At 33.9% G+C, this 19789-nt stretch overlaps 1 protein-coding gene across 2 annotated transcripts; it reads left to right on the top strand.

Moving 5' to 3' along the window:
* The first annotated feature begins 2365 nt into the window (after positions 1-2365).
* On the top strand, positions 2366-5214 carry LOC107610142 (uncharacterized). 2 transcript variants are annotated; one of them, XM_016312224.3, is made up of 3 exons: positions 2366-2502; positions 2790-2936; positions 4361-5214. In XM_016312224.3, the coding sequence occupies exons 1-3, from the start codon at positions 2412-2414 to the stop codon at positions 4951-4953; spliced, it is 831 nt and encodes a 276-aa protein (XP_016167710.1). In that variant the 5' UTR covers positions 2366-2411; the 3' UTR covers positions 4954-5214. The 2 variants fall into 2 exon arrangements, with proteins under 2 accessions (XP_016167710.1, XP_016167712.1); XM_016312226.3 differs by lacking the exon at positions 2790-2936.
* Positions 5215-19789: the final 14575 nt, after the last annotated feature.

Here is a 19789-nt window from a genome sequence, read left to right as displayed (position 1 = left end):
TTAGGGGACCTATTTGACTTATAATTCGTGATGTTACACTCAAATACTTTCATTGTCCCTGTTTGTTAATATTGGAAACACAGGCTGATGTATTTGAACTGGTAGCATGCAAGAGCCTAATCCTCCCTCTCAATATACTCAAGTTGACAATTTTCCCTCAGATGTGACAAGAAATGTCTCAAGCAATCCAAAGGTATGCCCCCTTGTAAGTGGCTTAATGTAAGCAGTTGAACTCTGTGTGAAACATGGTGATAACAATACTGTTTATTCCAAGCTTAGCTTTCTTTTAGATGTCCAAAGGAGACAGTAATTAGGGCCAAGAATTCGAGGAGTGTTAGTGCTGAGACAATGGCAGCTGCAACCAGTGGCACAATATCTAAGTTGTTCAAATTCATTCCAACACCAGGGTTGAACCAGTCTTTCAAGAAATGATGCTTCTAAGAATTAGTGTGAAAGTTGTTGTCTTAGTTATGTTACCACCTTTTGTTATGTTGGAGGAAGAAGACTTTATGTTGTTCAGAATGATTTTGCCCCTGGTTCCAATACGACGTCGTTTTGTCTAGCATGGATGGGGACCAAAATGTCCTGGAGGTGACATGTCGCAATTAACCTGACACGTCACCACGTTAACCGGATCAAACGGTTTTGGGGGACGTATCTGGTGGATATCTGAGAACCTCAGGGTCGAAATCTTAGTTAAATTTTGTGGGGGACAAAACTGTCAGATGGTAAATTTCTTGGGGACCTATTTGGGGTATTACTCTTTTCTTTATTTATATGATTATTTGATATGAGTAAATTTTGTCATTGTTTTTGCCTTTATAGCATAGTACGCCGATTTTCCGTGTTAGTATCACTAGGTCCACTTATATTCCCTAACTAGTAATGATTATAATGATCAAGACTCTCACTATTTTTAAATGACTTTTAAAAATAAAAACTAATTATCCACTATTTTTTTTATAAATTATTTTATATAAAGATTTTATTTCAAAAATTTCATAAAATTCAACAACCAATATAATCTAAATAAGGCTTAAACCTAGTTTAAAAAATATTAGAGTATTACATATACTAACCCTGTAATTTACTAAATCTTCAATACTAAAAGCAATGCAATTTATAAATTTTGAATGATATAAATTGAACATTGAACATTCTATAACAACAAACACCCATAAACATTGAACCTCAAATAAATACAGCAAATATGCATTAATAAAGTGAACCCACGATGGTTAGCTGCGACAGAAAACCATCACAAAATCGATCAAAAAAGACACAGCAAAGTCATGCAGTATAAAGTCATGAAGCAAAATAGTAGAGCAAAGAGCCAGAGAGTGAGAAACGACAAGCGACGACGAAATAGGAAAAAAAAGGTAGGAGAAACAGGTAAATGGCAACAAATGGTGGCAGTAAGGCGGATGGTTGAGATGCGAAGCAAGGCAAACTAATGAGCAAGAGAATCGGATCCAAAGACGATTAGAGTAGACGAAAGCGTTAAGTACAATAGAGGCAGGAGATGTCGACAACAACGCTAATAACGGTGGCAAACAGCACCAACACAGTGGTCGGCAATAGGGAATAGTGAGAGAATAAGAGTTGGGACTTGAGAGAGTAAGAAACGGCACCGTTGAGAGTCAGAAAGGAGTGCGTGTTCTATCTACGTGAAATCCTACATCTGAAAATAATTTTTCTTTGTTTTTTGGCAAAACGACTCCGTTTTGGATTATTAAAGGCAAAAAATAAACTTGCAAATTCATTTCTAGATTCGCAAATTTGACTACCTAAACTAAGTTTACTCAAAATTAAATCTGTGTCTGAATTAATTCGATTTCACTACCTAAATTCGTAAATTCATATAAATATATATGGGTTAACTCACGAGTTTGACAATAATAATTTTAAGTACTAACACATTTTTTTTTTATTTTCAAATCAATAATTTCAAACTAACGGCACAAGAAAACTAATCAAAATTTAAAGATTTTTACTACTGAAAAACTCACATTTGAAAGACAAACACTTATAAACTAATTTCTAATTCTAAATATCTTTCATCGGGTACTACGCACCTTAAAAGAAAAAAAAAAAAGGGATCACATCAACAATATGTTGATCTTTCAAGGGTAGATATCAGTGTGGTTCTCCCTAATCACCTTAATTATATTCATATTTCATCAATACTTGACTCTTCACTTAACAATATTGGTTATTACCTAAGTAAATAAATTCATATTTAACTAACATAATTGACTCTTGACTTTCTATATTGGCCAAGAGGCCATGCAAGTTTGATCTGTGATCATCATCATTATATCTCAGTCTATATATATATTTGCCTAATTCCATTATACCTGCACTACACTTCCATATCCCTTTTTTGTGTCTCTCTACCAAAGATCGGTGATATGGATAATTTAAAGGCATATCTTTCCTTTGTTTTTCTTTGGGTTTTCTTCTTGTCTTCTCATGTTCTAGCTTATCATGAATTGCCCCAAGGTGAGTCTACTCATAAAAATATGATTATGCACGTAACTAGTTATCCGAACAATTTAACAATACAACTAATACCCCTGCTTATGAATAAAGTCTTTAGTTCATGGCGGTGTTGTAAATCAAAATTGGATTTTTAAGTTTTATTCTTCATGATCTTTAATTTTGATATTATATAATAAAAAGTTGCTCTTATCATGGCATATGTTATAAAAGTACGTTTGTATATATTATATATTTCACCATTTGATTATAACATGATTTTGCATTATATTTTCTTGATTCATTAAAAGAGAGAAAAACAGAGTATAATTTGAAAGTTCAAAAGAGAAAAGATTCAATAAATGACTGGGTTTATCCTTCTATTGGTTACAATCCTACTACAACGACAACAACCCCACCCCCAGAAGCCGCCATTGATGGCTGGTCTAAATATATCGGTAAAGCACCTTTCTACTTTTTTTTTTTTTCCTGATTAGTCAGATAATCATGCATATGAAATGCTAAAGTGTAAGTATTTTCACAAAAATAATTTAATGGTTTCGTAATTAATGTTTATATGAACAAATTAAATTATCTACTGCGTTATATATTTCATACAATAATCACTATAATTATTGTTCAAGCTCTCTATTAAGAATCCAACTCCAATTCAATATTATTGAAATGAAGGATTACATAAACAAACAGAGATTATATTTTCTTTTTGTCTATTTATTAACGTATAACTTAACAAGAATTATATATCTAGAATTAACATTAGTATAAAATATATTAATATATAAAATATATATTAAAAATAATTTAAATTACAAATATATTTATACACAAATATATAATAAATAATTTAATAAGTATTTTTTGATGTGCAAATATGTAACATTTTTAAAGAACTATATATTTATAGAGTTCATCCCCCTTTCTCTTCTTCCCAAAGAAATATGTTATTGGGTAATATAAAAGAAACTTAAAATTATTTTATTTAACTTAACATTTATAATTAATAAATATTACATGTAAAATTATGATTAATTATTCTAACAATAATTAAAAAATATAAAATAACATATAAATGGTCATTAAAAATTACAAATTAAAATTATTTTTAATTAATTTTTTTATTGTCCTTCTAAGATTTTTGTTTGTTATTAATGAAAGAAAGTTATCATTACAAAATTATTCTTATAAAGCTATTAAAAAATATTATTTACATATTAAAATTAGTCACTAAACTTAGTTATTATTTATTTGTATATAAATACATGTATTGTTTAACTCATTTTTTATATGTATTTTATATTTTAATATAAAGTGACAAAGAAATCCTTGAGAATTACTATAAAAAAAAATTCTTGAAGATTTTTATTTCAATATGTGAGTTTCTAAAAAAGTACCAATAAAATTTTCTAACATAAGAGATGTGAATACACTACCTCCAAATTAGCTCCTATAATTAGGGTATAAAATTTTAATTTGAACTAACCTATCTATGTTTGCTATCGTGAAAGACTTCATTGATCTTTTTTAGGAATTAATTTGTTTAAAATATAAATTTTTAAGAGTTTATTTGTCATTTTACTTTATATTTTAATACATATTTTAAACGACTATATTACGTATACATTAAAATTAATCACTAAAATTGGTCACAGTATAAAATATATGTTGGAATATAAATATACATTGAAAATAAATTAAACCACACATAGATTTACACATAAATACATTAATAACTAATTTTTGTGGTTGATTTTAAGTATAAATAACATTTTTGTATTTTAAATTAGTGGCTATTTTGTTATAAGCTTAGCATGGTTGAAAGCTAACTATATGGTAGTAACTAATAAGCCTTCAAAATATACAGAAATGGAGAACAATGATGAGGATGCAGGTGGAGTACTCTGGCATCGCAAAATGATGAAGCCTTCAAAAACAGAAACCAACTCTTTCAAAGTTTCCAGTGCCGAACCTCCTATCATTGATCCACGCGGTGCCAAAGAAGGTTCATATTATGGCCATGTCCTTCGAGCAGAACCTCCTGAAGGTGATGGCGAAGGAGTATATAGTTCCAAAGCCGGTGGTTATTACGGCCATCTCTTACGAGCAGAACCTCCTGATGAAGATGACGGCGGAGAAGAAGACTTGAAGCTAGATCATGTCCATGGCTCTTCAGCTGAACCTCTTGTTGATCCACGCGGTGCCAAAGAAGGTTATTTTGGTAATCTCATTGGAGCAGAACCTCCTGATGAGGATCCACGTGATGCTAAAGAAAGAAGAGTAAAAGGCAAATCTGTTGTTTATTCACGTGGCGATGATGATGATGAGGGAGAAGTGACTTATGCCTATTCTACTTCCCGAGCAGATTCTCTACCTGATGAAGATCCAAGAGATAGCAAAGTAGGTTATGGTGTGCTCAATATGAATGAGAAGGTTGATAAGGAGACAATAAAGAACTAATAATGCAAACTAAAAACACTGCTATATGATGGTGTGCTTCAAATTACGACTATATGTTATATGTCCTAAATTAAATAACACCATCTGCCATGATGGTTTTATGGATATAATTTGTGTCCATGTGCTAAGTCTTATTTTCTTGTTAAGTTATATAATATATTACTTCGTTCTCTAGTTTGATCATATTGTAAGTTCGTTATTATGACTTGCCTTTGTAATTGAAAATTATGAAATAAAAGAATATTTGATATGTTAATTCAATTTTATGTTTTTGCTAATTGATAAGAGTAACATAATGACGTTCTCTTTTCAATTTTCTAGTATGTGTGATCACATAATAATAATAATAATAATAATAATAATAATAATAATAATAATAAGTTACTTAATTATAATAGAAGTTGTTTGATTTATGTAGTCAATTCCATCTACTAGAATAAAATTGTTATTATTGTGTGATCAGTTATGTGTTATTCCTTCTTGTTAAATCTGTTATAGCTTCTGATCTATATAAACTTCAGTTGTATTCTATAAATTAATCAAATTATTATTTTCTCATTTTCACACTCAATGTTGTCTTCTTTTTCTTTTTTATTTCCTGTACTCAGAAACTTTTTATGTATATGACTTATACTTCATATCAACTATCCCCAATCGATATATATATCTAGGTGATTGCTATGGTGCCTAAAAGTGTTTGCCTAACTTATCAAAAAGGGTTAAAAATTAATATTTAGTTTTAAAAGTATAAAAATAAATAATTATTAAATATTCAAAAGTTGCCATAAAAAATAAGTTAGGCAAAAGTTAGACACCAAGTTATAGGCACCATAGAATTCACCATATATCTATTAGAGTGTCACATGTAAAAGTTTGTTATCAAAAATATGTTATGTAAAGTCTTGTATACAAGAGTAGGATATATATTTAACAATCTCAGTGTAAAAAATAACAATACTCATTTTTAAATAATCATTCAATACGCTCATATCAGTTTTCATTTTCTTTTTTTCTCTCTGCTCACGCTTATATTCTTTTATAGTATCAGAACGCCCAAGATCCATGACTCAACTTGAAAGTATTCAAACCAATGATGATGATGCTGAATCAATACCAGTAGTTTCTACTTCATCAAATTCCAAGGATAAACCATTCAACAATCCACTAGCTGAGAAATTGTGTAAAACAAATTTCTCAAAGACAAGGGTGAGACAAGAATATATAAATTTGAGAAAGTTTCCATACCTAAAGCTGTGTAATCATCTTATAAGTCACCTTCAGTCTTGTTTGCAAAGTATGTTTCATTGGATGTTTATCATAAACGTTTTGGACATCCTACCATTCCTATTATACAAAGAATTGTAAATAAGTGCAATTTGCCAGTGAATACAATTTCTAATTCAGATTTTGTATGCTCCTCATGTTGCATGGCCAAATCGCATAAACTTCCATATACTCCATCTATGCATGCTTATTATACTCCTCTATCTCTATTTGTGTCAGATGTATGGGACCCGCTCCCATCACTTCCTTGCATGGCTTTTGGTATTATGTATCATTTATTAATGTCTTTTCACGCCATACTAGTATTTTTCTTCTCACAAATAAGTCACAAGTTTTTTTAGTGTTTAAGCAATATAAATCCTGCATGGAAAATCAATTAGGTTATACCATCAAGGCTTTTCAAACTCACAATGGTACTAAGTATATGTCACGAGTCTTTCAAAAATATTTTATTAGCTCATGAAGGGATTGTTCAAAGAACTACCTGCCCACATACTCCACAACAGAATGGGATTGCTGAAAGAAAGTATCGCCACGTTGTAGAGACTGGGCTTGCTCTCCTAGCAACAACTTCTCTCCCTCTCCATTTTTGGGATAAAGCTTTTTCTACAGCTATATACGTAATAAATCAAATGCCTTCCCAGGTTACAGGTAACAACTCTCCTTAATTTTGTATCATCAAGAACCTGACTATGCCTTCTTTTTTGTGTTTTTGGGTGCCTTTGATTTCTTTATCTTAGCCCTTACAATCACAACAAGCTTGAACCCAGATCACAGCCCTACATCTTTCTTGATTACAGCACAACTCAAAAAGGTTACAAATGCATGAACCAAAATGGCCGTATCTTTGTTTTTTGGGATGTTGTCTTTGATGAAACACAATTTTCTTACACTTTCCACTTCTCTAAATTAACACAAAACTCTACCACTCCACAAATCTTAGAATTGTTGCCACAAATTTCTACATTACTCCCTACTATTCTCACACCCGCTCAACTGATTCCTTCTCTACCTCCAAATCATCCTTCATCTCAACCATTGTCTTCAGCAGCTAACATGCAACCTTCACCTTCCAACGATAACAATTCTACAAATGAAACAGCATCAAAGATCCATGCACCCATACCCCCTTTCTCTATTTCTCATACAAACCCAACAAATACACATAATATGCTTACCAGATCCAAAACTAGACACCTTAAACCAAAAACACTTCAAGCTCAGACATTGTCTGCATCGCATATACTTCCTAAGAGTGTGAAAGCTGCTCTTCAATCTCCACACTGGAAAGAAGCCATGTTGACAGAATATCGAGCTTTGGTCCATCATCAAACTTGGACATTAGTGGAAGCCCCACCAAATGAGAAAATCATCTCTTGCAAATGGATATTTGCTGTCAAACAAAATTCAAAGCGTGATATTATTCGCCATAAAGCCAGATTAGTGGCAAGAGGCTTTAACCAAATTGTTGGAGTGGATTTTGATTAGGTATTCTCACCCGTGGTTAAATTTATGACTATTCGTTTGATTTTAACCTTAGCCCTTTCTAAAGGTTGGACAATCAAACAATACGAGTTTCATAATGCGCTCCTTAATGGAATGCTATATGAAACTGTTTATATGAGTCAACCCCCAGATTTTTCCCACTCAAATCCTTATTTAGAATGTAAACTTAATAAAGTAATCTATGGCCTACACCAAGCACCTTGTGCATGGTATATGACCATTACTGTTGCATTAAGAAACTTTGATTTTCAGTGCACAAAGTCTGATCCCTCTCTCTTCACTAATTTTCTAACAAATCTATTATTTATGTTTTACTTTATGTAGATGATATGTTTGTAATAGGAAATGATAATTCTGAAATAATGAAAGTACTACAACAATTACATTCTACATTTCTTCTTAAAGATCTTGGTGATATCAATTTTTTCTAGGAATTGAGGCCCTTCATTTCAAGCGAGTACTTCGTTACTTGGCAGGTATGCTTCACACATGCTTAGAATTTTATCCTTCAACTGACTTAAGATTAACTGCTTTTGTAGATTCTGATTGAGCTGCGGATATGGATGATCACAAATCTATTTATGGTTATTGTGTTTATTATGGTTTAAATCTTATCTCTTGGAAGTGCAGTAAACAACCTACTGTCAACCGTAGCTCTACAGAGGTGAAATTTCGCATGCTAGCAACTGTGTTTGCAGAATTGATCTGGATTCAGAATCTACTAATCAAAATTCAGCAATCGTGTCGTACATCACCTACTGTGTTCTGTGATAACATATCCATTGTGCTGTTGACGTATATTCCAATCCTCCATGATCGCACTAAGCACTTTGAACTCAATCTTTACTTTGTTAGAGACAGAGTCATCAAGGATCAAGTAGCAGTCACTCACATTCCTTCCAGTGAGCAAATAGCAGATATATTCACTAAACCTCTCTCCAATTACTTATTTGAGAAGTTTCAGAGCAAACTCAAGTTGTCCACTAAGCCTCCCAGAGTTTGTGGGGGGATATCAGAGTGTCACATGTAAAAGTTAATTATCAAGAATCTGTTATGTAAAGTCTTGTATTACAAGCATATGATATATATTTGATAATTTTAGTGTAAAGAAATAATAATACTCATTTTCAAATAATCATTCAATACACTCATATCAGTTTTCATTTTTCTCTCTTCTCTCTGCTCTCTCTGCTCACGCTTATATTCCTTTAATGTCCAACATTACTAGCGAGACGAACAATCTTTTATACAATTATTATATGTCTTGAAAAATTCTCATATTTACATTAAAGGTATATTTAGGTCACTAATGCAAAATAAAACCTTCTAAATTTTTATTGTATAATAGTATTAAAAAAAGTTTTGTTCATTTGGCATTAGTGTGTGTATATATTTCTTTCATACCATGTCATTCAAAAAGCAACTTCATGTCGTTCAAAACAAATTTAGATTTTGAAACACTAGAACATATTTTCAGTCTATGGTTACATTCTAAAAACATGGCCATGACCAGTAAAAATAATGACTATAGATCTATGGTCACTATTTTTTATTTTTTAATCATGGTTTTCTATCCGTGACCTATTCTTTCGTAGTCACAGTTCTCTATGGTCACGGTTATCATTGTTTTTATTAAACACTTTACGTTACAGTTTAAAATAGTAACCATAGTTTATTTTATAATCACAGTTCTAAACTATGACCATAAATTATTCTATGGTTATGCTATTTTAAAACCGTGACCATAAATCACTCTATGGTCACACTTTTAACCCATGACCATAGCTTAATCTATAGTCATGCTTGTTCAAAACCATAACCATAAAAATTTTTATGGTCACCCTTTTAAACCGTAATCATAGAATAAGCTATGATTAGGGGGTGTGCAAAAAATCCAGATTTGGATTTTAAACTAAAACCAAAGCAAACTATTAAAAAAAACCTATTTTAAATAAAAAATCCAATCCAAACCAAATTGAATTTATTTTATAGGTTGGTTTTTAATCCAAACCATTTAAACAATTTTAAATCCGGATCCAGATCTAGATCCAAATTAATATCCAAATTTAGAAAACCCTAACTCTGATTCGGTGAACCAGTTCACACTTCATACGCATAAATCCAGTCCTCTTCTCCTTCAATCGCGTAGTCTTCGTGATAGAGGATAAATGCCGGTTAAGAATTTTCACAAAAATAATCTCGTCAAAGTATAGATCCAAACTGACAAACAACCCTCAATCAAAGTTTAATTTGTTTGTCACAAGTACAAACTCAATAAAAATCGAGAGTATTTAAACCTCAGGTCATCTCTCAAGGAATTGCAATTGAGTGCTTAATTATTGGTTATGAGTTTCACGGGGTGGGTTGATAAAAGGGCAAGAAATTAAAATGCAAGAATTTAAATGACAAGAAAATAAATCAAACAACTAAAGATAACAAACAATAAAGAAGCATTCATGACAAGGATTGAGAATCAAGGTTTTCCATTCTAGTCATTAATAATAATGCAATAATTAACAAGAGTTAAGCCTATTACATTATCAATAGAAACAAGATTAACTAACAACCCTTGATCACCAATATAAATTCGGTATTAATGACTGAAGATTGCCTAATTTCTCTTTCCAAGCCAAGAATGCACAAAATCTACTCTAAAACTAAGCCAAGCATTTTATCGAACACTTGGTATGCATAAAAGGGAAAACATATAAAATTGAATGAATACCAAAATCTACTACTACCAAATGCAAGAAAATAACAACAATAACTCAAATAAACAATAAGAAACATAAAAAGTCATCAATTGCATTAAAGGAAATAAAAATCAACAAGAGTGTTCATAAAACTAAAGATGACATAAATGAGAAATTAACAAGAGAAACGAAGAGAATTAAGACAATAAAGCATGAAAATATAAATGAAACTACACTAAAATAAGAACTGAAATATGAAATTAAAGAGAAAAGTAAACTAAGAACCCTAATTCTAGAGAGAAGAGGGAGCTTCTCTCTCTAGAAAACTACCCTAAGACATGTTTCTACACTAATCTAATTGCTCCCCCTTGTTCCATCTTGAATTTTGCCTCTAATAGCTTCAGAAATGAGTTGGATTTGGGCCTGATGTGATGAACGAAAATTGTCTATCGGTAAAGAATCTCTCAATTGAAATCTCGTTACAAGTATAGTTCTAAACCAACAAACAATTCCTCAATAAAAAATTTGTTTGTCACAAGTACAAGCCCCAATAAAAATAATAACCGAAGTATTCAAACCTCGGGTCGTCTCTCAAGGAATTACAGGAAAGTGTTCTTGTTATTGGTTATGGGACAAGTATTTTTGGGGTTTGAATAAGGGACAAGAAATATGAATAACAAGAAAGTAAAAGAAACTCGAATGATAAAAGGTCTTGGAAAGGGTTGATGGTTAAGGATCTTTATCCTTGTTACTAACCACAACATGATAATTGCAAGGATCAATCTCATTAAGTCATCCTCTAACAAGTGAAGGAAAGTCAAATGAGCTACACCAATCCTAATCCATAAGTCCTAGCCACCTCACTAATTAACTTAGTGGAAGCTTGAGTCAATGGACACCAATTATCAAGACTTGGACATTAGCAACTCAATTTCACCTAAGTCACCATCCCAAGCCAAGAACAAAAAAATCTACTCTAACATCCTTCCAAGCATTTAATCAAACACTTGGAAGGCATAAAAGGAAAGCAAAATAAGATTGCAAGAAATATAAATCTACAACTACCAATTGCAAGGAAATTAACAACAACAACTCAAATCAACAATAAAGGAACATTAAACATAAATTGTATTAAAGAAAAATAGAAGAAACAAGAGTGCATCAACAACAAGGTAAACAAATACAAAGATTAAAATACTAAACTAGGAAAGCAAAGGTAAAGGAACAAGAAATTAGAAAGGAAAAGTAAATCAAAGAATGAATTAAACCTAGATCTAAGAAATTCTAATCTACATCTAACCTAATTCTAAAGAGAAGAGAGAGCTTCTCTCTCTAGAAACTAACTAAAGCATGATCAAAAACTAAACTATGTGCTCCCCCCTTGACTCCTCTTGAATTCTGCATGTAATAAGCTCAAAAAATGAGTTGGATCTGGGCCTGGGAAGCTCAGAAATCGCCCTCAGCGTTTTCACTTTAATGAGGTCACGTGCGAGCTGTGACGCGTACGCATGGGTCACGCGTACGTGTCGATTGGCATTTTTACTTCCCACGCGTACGCGTCATGTCACGCGTACGTGTCGCCATGCGACTGCATATTCCAGCGTGCGCGTCGATGAATGCACTCCCAATCCTTGATTTTCCATGATCTCTCCACTTTGCATGCTTTTCTCTTCACTCCTTTGATTCATTCCTAGCCTTTTCAACCTAAATTCACTAACAAACACATCAAGACATCTAGTGGAATCAAAGGTGAATTAAAATTAACCAATTAAGGGCCTAAAAAGCATGTTTTCACACTTAAGCACAAATTAAGATAGAATTACAAAACCATGCTATTTCATTGAATAAGTGTGAGAAAAGGTGATAAAATCCCCTCAATTCAGCATAAAATGCACCACGAAATAGTGGTGCATCATGATGCAGCTCAGAAATTGCCAGTCACATTTTCTTTAATGAAGTCACATGACGAGTGTCACGTGTACGCGTGGCCTGGCGAACTCCTTCCTCACGCGTACGCGTGAGGCATGCATGCGTGTAACCATGAATTCTCCAAATCCTCATTTCTTCATGAATTCTCCACTTTGCATATTTTTTCTTTACTTCTTCAATCCAATATTTGCCTTCTAAGCCTAAAATCACTAAACAAACACATCAAGGCATCAAATGGAATTAAAGAGAGTTAAATTTAGCAAATTAAAGGCCTGAAAAGCATGTTTTCACTCTTAAGCACAATTTAGGAGAAATTCACAAAACCATACTATTTCATTGAATAAATATGAGAAAAGTTGATAAAATCTACTAAATTCAACACAAGATAAACCACAAAATTGAGGTTTATCAACCTCCCCACATTTAAACCAAGCATGTCTTCATGCTAAACTCAAGAATGACAAGAAAGGGGTATTACTTATTCGATGCAAAATGTCTAAATGCAAACTATCTATATGCAATGCATGCAACTACTTGGTCAAAATAAGTCGTTTCCCAAGAATACATATATGAACATAAGGGATAAAGCGATCAAATCAAATCCACAATTGAATTGAGTTATTGAAATGAATTATAAACTTGCAAGATAAGAGATGATCATGGGTGAAAACATGGAATTGAGCAATCGAACCCCTCACCAAATGTGTGTATGCGCTCTAATTGCTCACGTGTTTAGGGTTGATTCACTCAATTCTCCTCTAATCATGCTTTCCAAGATTTGTTTTTCATCTAACAATCAACAATTATTCAATGCATGCATACAAATATCATGAGGGCTTTCCACAAGGTTGTAATGGGGATAGGGTCAAGGTAATGATGCATATGGTCAAGTGAACTTGAAATTTGCATCTTTGATTAACCTAAGCTCTCACTAAACACATATAACAACCTATACAATTCTAACACAATACCTAGCTACCCATAATCTCATTTTCACACACTCATGCATTCTTTTCAATTCACATCCCATATGCATTGTTATTATTACTTTTCTTTGGGGCATTTCGTCCCCTTTTTATTCTTTTTTTTCCCTTTTCTTTCTTTCTTTTTTTTTATATTTTTTTCAATTTTTTTTCAATAACATAATATGTAAAAAAGATGAATGCATATGGTTTAAACATTTAATGGATGAGTATGTACCCAATTTCCAAGATTTTCAACAAAACTACAAAACTACACTTTTATCTTAACCAATGTTCCCAAACTTTCCCACACTTGATGATACACACTCTTACTAGGCTAAGCTAATCAAATATTCAAACGAGGGACATTTATTATTTTTCACTTAGGGGTAGTGATGTACTAAAATTAAGAACAAAAAGGGATTAAAATAGACTCAAATTAGCTAACAATGGTAGATAAAAGGTAAGGCTATTTGGGCAAGTGAGCTAAAGAAATAAAGGCCTCAATCATATAAATGCATTCTTACACAAAATAATGGACATAAAGAATTAAACAAATTAAAGATTACAATCATAGAAAGAGAATAATACACACAAGAATGAAAATAGTGGTTATATGATGTAACCACACAATTGGGCTTAAAAACTCACAAGCTTATGTTTTCTTAGCTCAAAAACATGTTCCACAAAATATAATTCAATCAAATTGCAATGAAAATTTTTTTTATTCAAATCAATTGGGATTCCCTATAGATAAATTCTTTGGAACATATCATTATTTTGACTAAGCTTATATATATATATATATATATATATATATATATATATGCAATCTAGAAAATGCAACTAAAAGTTTTAAAAGACCTAGTAATAGAAGAAGAAGAAAAAAAATAAAATGTGAAAGTGTTAGGTGTAAGAACCGCGATTAATTAATTATTTAAGTAAATAATTAATATTGTTCAAAATAGGATCCGAAAATCTAGAATGAGAATTAGAGGATTTAAGTATAATTTTTAGACTCAGTAGATTTTTCTGAGTCAGAAAATGTATTTTCTGCGAAAAATCGAATAAAACCGTGAATCGGCAGTCAAACCGGTCGAACCGATTTAAGTTTGTCCAGTACTGTGCAAGAAAAATTAAAACAGTCAAAAACCTTAGGAAAATATTTAAAGTCGAAAACCGGGCATTAATTTTAAAGGTTTGGTCCAAAGTTGGGCCAAACGGGCTAAAAATACTAACGAGTTGGACCGGGCCCAAGTTGGGCCCAAGCCCAACATATATATAGGTTCAATAAGTGAACCCATTCAGCGTACCACTCTCATAAACACAACATACACCAGAAATTGAGAGAAGGAGAAGAGAGAAGAAGCACTATTCACATTTCACTTCAAACCGCGATATCTTGAGCTACAGTGCTCCGATTCACGTGCCGTCGGCGGCTACGTGAAGCTCTCTTCGAGCCCGTTACTTTCATCTAAATTTCCTAGATAAGAACTTGAATTTTCTCTTCCTTCCTACTGCCCTAAGAATTTCGAGTTTGGTGAGTGTTGATCTTGAGAAAAATTTGTATTTTGGTTGTTTTGGTGCCACTCATTAGTGAGAAAATGTTGGGTTCTATCCTAAATTTCAGTGAATGAGGTAAGATTTCTCAAGAACCCTTGTAAATTAATTTATGGTGAGTATTAGGTTTTGATTTATGTGAAATATGTGATATTAGCTTGAATATTGGAGCTTGTTGGTGATTGTTGATGCTTGTTGGAGTGATTGGTGACTTGGATTATGGTTGAAAGCTTAGCTTGTGCTCAATTGGGATTTTGGTACATATTGAAAATTAGCCAAGGTATAGTTTCAGTTTCCTCTATATAAAATATAATATTATTTATGGACACTTAGGCTAGTAACCCATAGGATAGGGTTGAATTAAATTGGTTGTTGGATTATTGAATGATTATTTATGATGAATTTATGATGGATTGATGATTTTGAGCATGTTAGTGAATTAGGATGTTGAATTTTGATAAAGATGGTGTAAAATATTTAGATTGAGATGACATGAGATTGAATATGATGCTTGGTATTGAAAGATTTATGATTCATGAATGTGTTGGTGGAGAATTGTTTATAATGTGATATATTTGATAATTGAGGTTGAGAATAATGAAATATGAAGGAAAAATTTGGTAAGAATGGTGTAATATGATACAAAGGGTAGATTTTAATGTAAATTGGAGTTTGTAAGGGTTTTGGTTTGATTTTGGTTGATGATTGTGGTAAAACTGAAACTTGTGAACTTTTGGTAAAACTGAAATTTTGGTGAACTTCTATGAATCATATCTTGATCTACCGTGCTTGAAATTCAATGTATTTTATATCAAATGAAAGGAAATTGAACAAGCTTTAAAATGGTATAAATTTTGTGGAAAAAAAGATATGATTGTGGAAAGTTTGGTGTCAAAATCTGAAATTATGCAATTTTGCAGAATTTTGTGATTTCTGGTTTGTGTGTGCAAGCACAGCCTTGTGCGCACGCACACCCCTGTGATTTTTCGAACATGTGCACATGCACAGACTAGTGCGTACACACACACAGGGGAAGACTTTCTGTTGAGAGTGCTAGCACAACCTGTGCGCGCACATAACCAACGAAGTTTTATAACCTGTGCGCACGCACACGTTGGAAGGTGCATTCTGTTGAGGGTGTTCGCATGTCTTGTGCGAGTGAACAGAATTATGAAATTTGGTACTTGTGCATATGCACCCTTTTTTAAAAAATCTCCTGGGCATGCGCACACACACTCCTGTGTGTACGCACACACCCTGTTTTTCAACGTAAACTTTGTTTTCAACTATTTCACCTTCCCAACAAGTTTGTAAACTTGTGTTTCACCTATTTAAGATTCTTTGGCTTATTTTTGGGTATTAAAACATGGGAAAGACCCTAGGGGATTGAATTTGGTATTATTTTGAAAAGTTAGAGAACGGAGGCTTAGGTTTCTGGTGTACTGAGGATGAGTTTGGTGAAATGAAAGGGAGAAAGATATCTGAAATTCTGAAAACCACTGAATTACTGTTTTATATTGAGATTGTTGAGACACTATGCGCCTGGCAGGGATGGTGGTTAATCTCTCCTGTCGAGGTAGCGGTGGCGGCGTAAAGACGATGATTAATCCCGCTTATGTTGTGAGGTCTATGGCAAGAGTATCCCGCTCACATCCCTTCGGATCACTGCAGGCACAAAATCCTAGACGGTGTTCCGAGCACCAATATCTCGGGGTTTCCCAATTATGCTTTCGAAGGGCGACATCTCCATAGAGATGTGTCGGGTTGGCAGTTGAATCGACAATGTGATATCACAGCCAATAGGACAGGCATTCATCATATGCATCTTCTATCTGCTTGTTTGCTTTGCCAACTTGTAATTGCTTGTCTAATTGTATAACATGCCTAATTGCCTACTTGAATTACTTGCCCTAAATGCCTATTCTTGTGTTTTACTTGCATTGATATTAATTGTGTTTTCTACTGGGATTGAGGAGGTTCGGAAGGCAGTGGCGATGGGATCGCATGGAGGATAGGTTGTTAGATTAGAAAATCCTTTAAGTTAGATTACCCTTTATTATGTTAAGGTTTAATTTATCCTTTGATGTTTTAGTTATGCTTTAAGATGAATCTTGTGATGGATATGAAGTTCTAGGATTGCCTCTGGCGTTCCAGGGTCTTATATCTTACATCACTGGGTACTGTTACCATATTGAGAACATCCAGTTCTCATACCATATTCTGTTGTTATTTTTCAGATGCAGGTCGCAATCCACCACGATGAGTTGATCTGATGGTGATAGAGCGGAGGATCCTAGATACATTTTGGATGTCTTTTTGTTTATTTTGTTTAGTTTCTCTCACTTTTGTATTTTACTTTTAGCCTAGAGGCTTACTTTGAGAGAAAAACTTGTATAAGCTGTTTTAACTTTCAGATTCTATATTATCTATATATATATATATATATATATATATATATATATCTAGTCAGCTTAAACTCTGCGAGCCATGGCTATATCCTTATGTTATTATACTCTTATCTTTTGTTATTATATATATATATATATATATATATATATATATCTTGTGCATTAAGTTAGAAGCTTCATGAGTACGTTTTGCGCTTTTTAAATCCTGTTTTGAGCTATATCCTTCATCGGGCTTCTAGACTATATTAATTCTTTCTATATATTATATGTATGAGCTTAGAACTGTCGTAACCTTTGATTAACCTTTTCTTTACGATGCGAGGTAAGGCTTAGGGTAATAGGGTGTTACATTTAGTGGTATCAGACCGGTTCGTGCTCGTGAGCCTGAGGGATGGACCGATTGTGATTTATTGCATACTCTGTGTGTCTTTTTATTTGATTCTATTAGGTTATCTACTTGATATATGCATAGCATGCTTGTTTGTGAGTGCTTTTTTGTGATAATTGAAGCACTAGGCTTTTGATATTGAGACTGATCACCTTGATATCGATTGTTTGCTGTAGACAGAAACCCTAATGGCCACTCGCAGACAAGGTCGTACACGTTCACGAGCCGAGAGTAGGAATGAGCAACTGGCCGATAACCATACCGAATTCATGGCGGCAATGGTGAATCTTGCGAACACCATGGAGGCTAATGCTGCTGCGACTCTGCAAGCTGTGCAGAGGTTAGGTCAACCTGCTGGAAACGGGAATGGCGAGGGAAATGGAAATGACAATGCAGAAAGAAATGGCGATAATATGGGAGGTGCTCCGATGACCTTGGCTACTTTTCTCAAGGTTCATCCTCCAAGTTTCAGAGGTTCAACCAACTCCACAGAAGCGGACAATTGGTTTCAGGCCATGGAGCATGCGTTACAAGCGCAGCATGTTCTGAATAACCAATATGTAGAGTTTGCTGCTTATCAGCTTTTGGGAGAGGCCCAGCACTGGTGGCAAGGCGAATGCCGCTTGCTACAGCTTCAGAATGCCGATATCCCTTGGGATGTATTTCAAATGGCTTTCTACAAGAAGTATTTTCCTGAGTCTGTAAGGGAAGCGAAGAAGATGGAACTTATTGAGCTGAAGCAAGGTTCTTTGTTTGTGGCAGACTATACTAGCCGCTTTGAGGAGGTTTGTAGGTTCTCTAGGGTGTGTCAGGGTGCCCCAGAGACCTACAAAAGCTACAAATGTATTAAGTATCAAAGAGGCTTGAAGGATAACATCATGACTGCTGTGGCTCCTTTGGAGATTCGGATTTTCTCTGATCTGGTGAACAAGACGAGGGTTGTTGAAGAATATGCAAAGACGGTAGCCTCGTCAAAGGACACTCATAGAGGGAACACTAGTAGAGGACGTGGCAAGTACTTTCAGCCGAGGGGGTAGCATTTCAAGAGAGGAGGACATGCGCCTCAAGGTCAAGGAGGCTTCAAAAAGAACACTTATAATCAATTTCAGTATGCCAAAGGAAGAGGGAACCAGAGTAAGATTTCTCCGGATTTGACTTGTGTGCGTTGTGGGCATTTTCATCCATATGACTCTTGCAAGATTGGTTTAGGTGGTTGCTTCAACTGTGGTCTGCCTGGTCATATTGCGAGAGATTGCACTCGTATGAGGAACCCAAATGCGGGTCAGAGTCAACATCAAGGGCGGGTTTTTGCTGTGAACGCCAAGGATGCTGCTAAGACGGATCCGTTGATGAGAGGTATATGTTTAATTGATGATAAAATCTTGATTGCATTGTATGACACTAGAGCTTCGTATTCATTTATTTCATTTGACAAAGTTGAGGAACTAGGCTTGAAAGTGTCAGAATTGGCATTTAAATTGCATGTACATACTCTGTATCAGACGGTTATGACTAGGTCAGTTTGTAGGCAATTAGGTTTTAAGCTTGAGGGTAGAGTCTTTGTGCATGATTTTATTTGTTGGGTTGGAGATGATTTTGGGTTTGATTGGTTGTCCAAGAATCGAGTTTTGTTGGATTGCTTTGAGCGATCGATTCAGTTTATGCCGGAAGGAGAAAATGGAACAGTGGTAGATGAGGGTTATTACCTAAACTCTGTGATGGTGCACTGTAGTGGGGAAGAGTGTCAGGGTTATATCTTGTTGGCGGCTAATGCGTTAGGTGACAATCAGAAGATAGATCAAATTTCGGTAGTTAGAGACTTTTCAGAGGTGTTCCCGGAATATATCCCTGAGTTCCCTCCTCAAAGGGGGATTAAATTTGCCATTGAATTAGTGCCGGGAGCCGGACCAGTATCGATTACGCCGTATAGAATGGCTCCGATAGAACTGGTTGAACTAAAGACTCAGTTGGAAGAGCTTCTGAACAAAAGGTTCATTCGACCAAGTGTATCACCATGGGGAGCGCCAATTTTATTGGTGAAGAAGAAGAATGGAGGAATTTGACTGTGTGTGGATTACCGATAGTTGAACAAGGTAACTGTGAAGA

The sequence above is a fragment of the Arachis ipaensis genome, chromosome B7 (genome assembly GCF_059453495.1).
Source record: "Arachis ipaensis isolate K30076 ecotype BB chromosome B7, ASM5945349v1, whole genome shotgun sequence".
NCBI classification, from domain to species: Eukaryota; Viridiplantae; Streptophyta; class Magnoliopsida; order Fabales; family Fabaceae; genus Arachis; species Arachis ipaensis.
This window is presented reverse-complemented; position numbering and strand designations above follow the sequence as displayed.

Coding starts and splice junctions, on each gene's coding strand:
- LOC107610142 (XM_016312224.3), top strand. CDS start 2,412: ATGGATAATTTAAAGGCATATCTTTCCTTTGTTTTTCTTTGGGTTTTC. Junction 2,503..2,789: donor TTATCATGAATTGCCCCAAG/GTGAGTCTACTC, acceptor ATTCATTAAAAG/AGAGAAAAACAGAGTATAAT. Junction 2,937..4,360: donor TGGCTGGTCTAAATATATCG/GTAAAGCACCTT, acceptor CAAAATATACAG/AAATGGAGAACAATGATGAG.